General features: G+C 40.8%; 1 protein-coding gene across 1 annotated transcript; it reads right to left on the bottom strand.

Moving 5' to 3' along the window:
- Window positions 1-51: 51 nt before the first annotated feature.
- e4f1 (E4F transcription factor 1) lies at window positions 52-8,325 on the bottom strand. Its single transcript, XM_063471746.1, has 14 exons — window positions 8,195-8,325; window positions 7,812-7,942; window positions 7,634-7,718; window positions 6,642-6,823; window positions 6,412-6,532; window positions 6,154-6,306; window positions 5,816-6,006; window positions 4,612-4,851; window positions 4,341-4,452; window positions 2,897-3,114; window positions 2,619-2,817; window positions 2,371-2,534; window positions 1,095-1,154; window positions 52-946 (listed from the first exon to the last, which is right to left on the bottom strand). The coding sequence occupies exons 1-14, from the start codon at window positions 8,289-8,291 to the stop codon at window positions 581-583; spliced, it is 2,319 nt and encodes a 772-aa protein (XP_063327816.1). The 5' UTR covers window positions 8,292-8,325; the 3' UTR covers window positions 52-580.
- Window positions 8,326-8,656: the final 331 nt, after the last annotated feature.

Raw genomic sequence — 8,656 nt, 5'->3', positions numbered from 1 at the left:
GACTGAAAAAAAAAAAAAAACTGAAGTCAACTGTGTAAGAAAATAGAATTTATTTGATGCAAACTCTAGCTAATCTGATATTTTTACATCTATCAAACTTAGAGATTCATTGTGACTGACCAGCTCAGAACTGCCTCACTGTTTTTCCACACCTGACCGAGACATGAAGGAAGAAGGAAGGAAAAACCGAAATTAAATGATGTCATTTTAGGTAGAAAACAGCTATTTTTATTTGCCGTACAAAAACTGCCAAAAACTAGGCAACGACAAATGGCATGTTTCATTTATTTCATCAAAACAAACGTGCATTTGTGCATGCCTATCATTTTAAGATCCGAAAGTTCCCAAATTAGACAAAACATTTAATGAAGAGAATAATGTTAGTAGATCGACCAACAAAAATGAGCTGTGTGATGAAGCAGTAGTCCTGGGGCACACTTGTGTGTACTGCATGAATCAAAAACACTTTGGCCTTAGTTTGGGTTTTTGAAATTCACTTGAAGTGCAAATAAACTGTACAGTTACTGGCTACAAAGTCATAATCAAAGCCACAACAGTCTGTAGTTAGCATCCGCTTTGATCATACAACGACTGTTTGAAACTCCACCTCGTCTGGGGAGGTGATGACGTATTCCTCTTGCTGCTGCACCACTTGTACTCCTTCCTCCAATGTTTCCTCCGTGGTAACCATAGTAACAGTTCCCTCCGCTGTACCTGCCCTGGCCAGCAGTCTGCCATCACTGATGGCAGAGGCCAGCGTCATGGCCACCTGCTCAGTGAGGCTCTCGGGCGTGGCGATGGTGATGGTATCGCCGCAGTCAGAGATGGACAGGCCTTCCTCGTTCTCGGCCACATTTCGCACAATGATCTGGTGGCTGCTCGCGCCGCCCGCACTCTGCGATTGGCTGACAAGTCTCTGCACCACCTTCACGATGTGGTTTCCCATCTGGGAGGGACAGAGTTTGATGGGTTTTTTGTTTCATTTTGTTTTTTTAAAACACTATATGGGTTCAACTTGAATTTTAGCAAACAATGAGATTCACATATTCTGCAAAATGCTCCAACACACGTTCATATAATCCTTGTGAACCAACCTCATTTTGGCTGTCTTCAATGACTGTCACTTCTTGCTGCACTTCCTCCTCCGTTTGCGTCTGAATGATGGAAAAAAACAAAGCAAATTAATACTCAGGATTTTTGTGTTTATTTAGACACTGTGGATGCATGCAAACAAATCCTTTGAGTGGACTGCAAATGGACTTAAGGTATCTAACAGGACCACACAACGTCCTTCTCCAGAGTACAAGTCTAATTGGCCCTGATTTAGAGTGCACACAGTTGCTTTTAATCTGCTGGCTGCTTTGAAATCCACCTACATTACGATTCCTGACAAAGTCATATCTGTTGCACATTTTATTATGTATTTCCAGTTCCCGCTCTTCCTATTTCAATCTTCCCACATATGGACACAAGGACAGGAGGTCTCTAAGTCCACAAAATCATAGGCCAAATATATATTATTACAGAGGGAGATCATTCTATTTTGTCTATAGTGTACCTGACTGAATTGCAGTTGTGTATTTGGATCTCTATGAAAATATACAAAGTTAAAGCTTCAGGTTCTTATTTCATGTAGCTATTAATCGGATCTTCACAGCTTTGCTCCACTGTACTGACTTTTAAAGTATGCGTTCATGAATTCTTACAAATGCTTCACAGCCTTAAGGCAGCTTGTACAGAAAAAGATGCTTCAAACAGTGCTCAACAAAAGCCATATTTGTTTTTGCTGGTTTTCAAACTAAATTTCTCTGGTATGAATGGAAAATGCTCAAAGTACTAATTTGGTTTTAAAAAACTTTTGATTTTTTGTTTAAAAAGATAAAAGGAGTTTTCCTTTTGAAATTCAGACCTTTACAAACTGCCTCCGCATCAGTTCTGACTTTCCACTGAATACAAAATTGCTCTTTAAGTATTTCAACCCCATTCCAGTCATTCTGCAGTAACACATCTCTTTAAAACTAATGAAATATCACATACAACATTTTGCTGTGGTTCTGAAATCTCGTAATCTAGGCCCTAAACATGGCAAAGGAAATTGTTTGGCTGTAATCAGCGACCCAATCAGTTCCCTGCAGATATAATCATTTAGTACAATTTGAAGAGTGAAATTACACACTTCAGCTTGCACTTTAGTCGCTGATCTGAAAGAGAGAATACCACCTGCTGTGACTGAACTCTGGACAGATTTGGCAACATGCTCCAAACTTTGAACCCCCCTCACAGCAACTGTTTAACAGCTTTGTTTTTTTTTCTGCCCATCTAATAACTGTTATGCAAAGACCATGTTTTCTGTTAACCTGTAGTGCTAACCTTGATTATATACTCTTGTGTGTCTGCCACCACTGAGGAGAACTCCACCAACACAGCGTTAGGATCGTCTGAGATGATGGCTGTTGCATCGGGACTGTCCAGTGTTGTCTGTCCTTCTGTTAAAACAACCTGCTGCTCACAGGCGTCATCCTTATGGCAGCCGCCTGGTATAAATACACGTTGTGTTAACTGGGCTGTTTGCATCTGTGCTGCCAGTACATAAGTTAGGCTTTGTGTGTCGTCCTGACCTTTAGCGCGCATGTGCCGATTGAGAGTCCCGTGCTCAGCAAAGCCCCGTCCACACTTTGGGCACTTGAAAGGCTTCTCGCCGGTGTGATGGCGGATGTGTCGTACCAGAGAGCCTTTCTCTCTGAAGCCCCTCGAGCAAAACTGACACACATACGGTCTTACATCACCATGAGTCCGCTGGTGCACTTGCAAGGCATTCTGAGAAAGAGAAGAAAATCTGTTAGACTGGAGTGAAATCCCCCCTGCCATTAGTGCAAGAATTTTTTTAATGAATTACCTTGGTTTTGTATGCCTTGTTGCATCTGGTACAGTGGTAAGGTCTCTCATCCGAGTGTGCCCTCATGTGTTCCCGTACATGGCCGATGGTTTTGTAGAGCTTGCCACACTCGCCGCACTTGTATCTCCTCTCGTTGACATGGACTTCCATGTGTTTCTTCAGCAGGTAACCAGTTAGAAACTCTTTATGGCACAGTGTACACTTGAAGGGCTTATAACCTGCATAAAGAGGAAGGGAAACACAAGAACAAAACCTCTTTTACCACAAGTGGCGCCTATAAAGCAAGAAGGTCAGAACTGAGACAGCAAAAGACTGAATCCAGCACACTTGGCATGACTTTGTAGAGTGTAAATAACGATAGAGAAATCAGCAGCGACTTTCTGTATTTCTCTGTATTTGGCAACAGGACCAACTATGTTGGAAGTTGGTAAGACCGAGTCACACGATGAGAGTTAATTTCAAGCCAGAGGTCTGTATAATAGTCAATTTCATAGCATTCTTACTGTGAAAGAGATTATCCATAAACCAAAGACATGGAAGATGGTTAAACCAAGGAGAAGTGTCAACATGTTTTTATGAGGTTTTTTGTTATTGTTGTTAGAACAGCTCGTGTTTTTGGTAATGGCTGCAAGATGAATGTGGGAAAAGAGACATATTGTCAAAATTGCACTTAATTCTTCAGGCTGTTCCTTTTTTTAACAGATGCTTTACTTAAAATTAAAAAAATAAAATAAATACTTCTTTAAATTTAAAGAAAGGAAAAGGTTAATGCATTGTAAATGATCCATAAACTAAAATATTTTTGAGACCTAAGGTTTTCTTTTAATGAAAGTCTGATGTTTTTGTTTGAGTGTTGTGCCAAAAAAAAAAAAAAAAAACATGACAAGGATGAGGGAGGTCTCTGGTGACTAAATTTCTGGTAGACTACAGAGCAGGAAAAAAAATCTCATTAAACCTAATTTAAAAAATTACAGGTTTAATAAAATTACGAAAGTATAGCTAACAAAGTTGAGCAAGCAAGCAAAAGACGTGTGAATGACAGAGTGGACCCCAAGTCATTCGCAACATTTTGCTCCCCCCACTTTCCCCATCTACTCTACTGTCCTGTGAAAATAATTAAAACATAAATAAATTACTTATTTATCTATATTTTTTTAAACAAAATCCTGGCACCAGTATAATGGGTGTGGTTAAATGTTGCAAGAATATTAAGCATATATTTAAGAGCCACTGAAAAGTGACAAACATTCTTTAATAATGAAGTCATATTTTTAGCTAACATTAGCAGTGCTAGAGGCAGCAATCTTCAGTCCTTGCAGTTTAACATCCACACGCCCGTGAAGAATGTGATTCCTGTAGTCAAGTGTTTTCATACCAGTTTACTCTGACACAGCCTCCATACAACCATTAATTGATTAAGTCGCAGTGCTGGGTAGAGACTTACCTAAATGGCCCTTAACATGAAAGCGGAAATAATTCAAGCCCTTGAAGGAGCGGTTACAGTGTGGACAAGTGTGCAGTTTTGATGATGTCCGATCACCACTGTCACCCGTTTCCTTCAAAACAAAAACCACAGAAAACTTAAAATGCACCAGAAAGAAAATACAACAGTGTCTCGTGATGACAAACCTTGACTTTTAACAAAATAACGAAGCGTAACATTTCCTGGTCTGCTGCATGTATATGCTGTGTCAATTCAAGCTCCCGGTACTTACCTCCTCCATCTCCACAAACTCCTCTTTAACTTGGATCTCAATGACGCCTCCGTCGGCTTCAGGGTGGTCCGAAACAACTTTATTTATCTCCTCAGTTGCATGTGGGGTCTCTGTCTCTTCAACCACAGTCTCCTCTGTCCCCAGTGCAATGCCAGAGTTGATGATGGCCTGACAGATGAGATTGTCACCTGCTGCTGCAGCAGCCGCCAGAGCTTCTGCCTGAGACTGCTCCACCACCACCTGACATGAGACAGAGCGACAGCACAGACAAGGAAAGAATGACAGGCTTTAAACTAGAGAGCACGAGTCATAACACAATCTGTGCTAATTTCATTACACTATCCTGCAGCTGACTGTTGCCTCTCACCAGTCACTTCCACTTAAAAATAATAGTTTCACTGCAGTGCAGAGAGTAGCTGGTGAGCATTTGCAGACAAGTCTGTCTCTTGCATTCAAGCTACAGGCAATGGCAGCGATATGCCAGCAACCAAATAATCACAAAGAGGTTTCTGCCAACTGATCGAGGAATACACTTTGTTTTCCCCAGGGAGAGATGAGTCGCTATGAGAAAACCAATGTCACTGACTGGTCTCTAGGCTTGTGTGACTGGGGTTTAGCAATGATTTTCCCAGCAATTGTCATCAAGCTCCAGCCACCACATGCAACCGGTCAGTGAACTTATTTTTCCCCTCATGACCAGCAGTTGCCAGATGGTCACTGACCTGTGTGACTCAGGCCTTATTCACTTAATCCTACATTTTCACCTTGCTTGTTACATCCCAGTTAATGTCACATGGTTACCAGTCACACATCTGCAAAACCTCAATAGTACCACCAGTGCCAACTAGTGTATCTGCGGTGTAATTACAGAGGGGTGCAGATATTGTAAAGCATGTTAGATATAAGTGGGATGAACTGATTTCATTTTTACAGGAAAGCTCTCTGTAGTAAGCTGGAGCACCGTGAGAAATGTTAAATTTGAACAAATAGAAAACTACATCAAAGAAAAATTCCAGAAATTATAAATGATGGCAATCATCTCTTTGCAGATTTGAAAAAAAGAATCTGTGTAACTCTACTTTAAACTGCCTCAAAGAATCTCATGCAAAAATGCACCAAATAACTTTAAAGGAGAGGATTCAGTATGTTTTATGTGTGCATTTTAGTAAGAGTTTAAAAATAGTGTTTGAATCTTTATCCTAACCTGTTGCTCCTGTGTAGTTCCATCAACCTCCATTGTAAAGTGGACCTGATGGAGAACCTCTTGGGAACCAGACTCTACCACACTGACCACAGCGGTCTCAGCCTCCACCATTTCCTGCTCCACCGGCTGCTGCTCCTCCACAACTACAACCTCTTGCTGGGCAGCCACTGCAGCTTGATCAGCGTCGATTCCTGAACAAATCGCAAAGAATCAGCGAATCTTCAAACTGAGGCATAATGCACTATAAATTAAACTGACTATACATCCATAAAGACGACTTGTTAGTTTTTAGCTAGCTTCTTAAGAACAAATACACAAAGACAGGAGCTAAATCCAACCTTTCTGCACTCCATCCTTGCTGACCAGGATTTCCTTGTACTGAACAAAGCGGATCTTTTCTGTGCATGGTGTGAGAGCTTTGAGGTGTCTGGTGAGAGCACCGGATTCTCTGAAGGCCTGGCCACACAGGGTACATCGATACGGCCGCTCATCTGCAAGAGAAAAGACGTCATTTAAAATATAGTTAGGTCATTTTCACGAGATGACGTCAGAGTGAAATGAATATGTATCGTGTGACGTCGGTTTTCTCGTCGTACCGGTGTGGCGACGGTTGTGACGAATCAGGGAACCTTTTGTTCGAAACGACGTCCCACATAGGTCACATGAGAAGTTTTTCTGGTCACTGTGAGTTTTCATATGCGTTCTCAAGATATTGGTCTGTGGAGAAGAAGAAAAAATTTAATAAATCAGACAGGCCAAATTAGCAACATAAACTCCTAATAACCATTGTGTTTACGTTTTCCAATTAAAATAAATGCAAACTCACAGTTTTAAATGTTTTTTTACAAAGGTGGCAAATGTAACGTCCCTCTGTGTTGACTTTATACATGAGCTTGTCACTGTCGCCACTGTCAGATACGACTCCTTCTGTTTCATCTGACTGGTCAGACACTTTAAGGGAAGCAGTTTTCTTCCTGCGCCCTCGACCTAACTGAGCGTCATTTACATCTGTGAGGAAGAAAAAGAAAAAAAGCCAAAGTAATAATTCAATCTGAAATCTAATAAAAAAACTAAAAACAATGTTAACTTGAGCTGAAGCGACTTGTCACTAATATACAAAATGACAAAAATAACATACTGAACATTGTCTCATCTCAGCCTCTTGGGATATGGATTAAAGCTGGGATTAAACACACATTGAGAAAAAGCCTCTTGCAGGAAAATACAAGCCAAATTCAAACAGATGGGTCATTGTGTAAACTGTAAATATAAACAGAATCCATTTCTAAATCTCATAAACCTTTAATTTATTCACAATAGAACATAAAAAAACATTTAATGTTTAAACTTATACCAGGCCCTCAGGAATTAAAAACAGACATGATTATCTCATCAAAATTGCTGCATCACAGCTTCTTGGGGGCCAAAGCTCATTTAAAACGGATTTGAGCCAAAGTGAAAAACAGATCTGCGGTCAAATAAAGTCAAAATCTGAAATTCTTTTTGGAAAACATGGATGCAGTGTCCTCTGGATTAAAGACGAGAGAGACCATGGGATTGTCTTCTGCACTAAGGTCAAAAGCCTGCATCTCTGATGTTATGAGTGTGCACTAATACTTATGTAATTACAAGCTTGGGCATCTGGAAAGGCATCATTAATGCTTTTTCATAAAATATGGGTTTAAGAGGTTTGAAAATCATTGAATTCTGTTTATTTATATTTACAAAGGATTCATTTTTTAAAATTTGTATTATGAGGTGTATCATTGCATTAGCTAAACAGCTAACTGGGGAATCGGATTTTGCTGCTTGACTCACCGTTAGTAGTCTTCACTGCCTCTGCTGAAGATGCCCCTTCAGCCGTTTTCACCTCTGAAGAAGAACTTCCATTGACCGCAGCAACCTGGGAAAATTTTACAGCATTCAACGTGATATGACTCAGTAAAAACCCTCTGATTTTAGAGTGCTCCCCGAAAACACACATCACACTTTATACCTCTGGGCTGCCATCGAGGCTGCTGGCGTCCCGTGCCTCCACACGTTTGCAGTGGTGTAACTTGTGCTGGATGAAAGCCTCCAATGTGGAAAACTCGGACTGACAGCGTCCGCACTTGTGCACATCTTCATCTAAAAAGCACAGAAACAAGCCCTTACAGTGTGCGGCAACTTCACCTGTTTTTGCAGCAAGCCATCACCTGTCTGCTGTAAAGTTTTCCCAAATACTGGCTGGACTTCTAACGTGGACAACGCTGAGGCGAGGTCGCAAACAAGCTAATCTTGCTAACGGCAGCTAGCAACATTTGAAGATGAAGGAAGTTAGGCCCAAACGCAATAATCAATAAACAGTTCAGATCTGCTTTAGCTGCTATGAGGACTCACCTTCGTCTCCCAGCGTGGTTTGAATGGTGATCGTCTCGTTGCCGTTCTTCGTTTGCTCCCGCTCACTTTCTGCCGTATGATTATTTTCCACACTCATGTCGTTTGAATCCTCCGTCTCTGTCGCAACGCTGCAAAAGGGAGGAAAACATGGCGGATTTACGACCCCGTAGTCATAACAACAAAGAGCGCGTGCGTATGTCTTCTCGCGGACAGAAAGGCGAAAATTCATTATGCTGAAAATGCATGTTTACATACACGTTATACAGGCAGCTCCCATTCAGCTCAGTACATTTAATATAAGATTTATTAGGAAAGAATTCATTATATTTTTATTTCTATTTTTCCTTCATATATGCGCAGTTGAAATGACGTAAATAATATATGGAGACATTTCTAGAAGAAAACAAACTATAAATGGCGCTCGCTGTATACATGTATGTCCTTACGAACCACTGGGAAATC

Source organism: Pelmatolapia mariae, linkage group LG4, assembly GCF_036321145.2.
Source record: "Pelmatolapia mariae isolate MD_Pm_ZW linkage group LG4, Pm_UMD_F_2, whole genome shotgun sequence".
NCBI classification, from domain to species: domain Eukaryota; kingdom Metazoa; phylum Chordata; class Actinopteri; order Cichliformes; family Cichlidae; genus Pelmatolapia; species Pelmatolapia mariae.
This window is presented reverse-complemented; position numbering and strand designations above follow the sequence as displayed.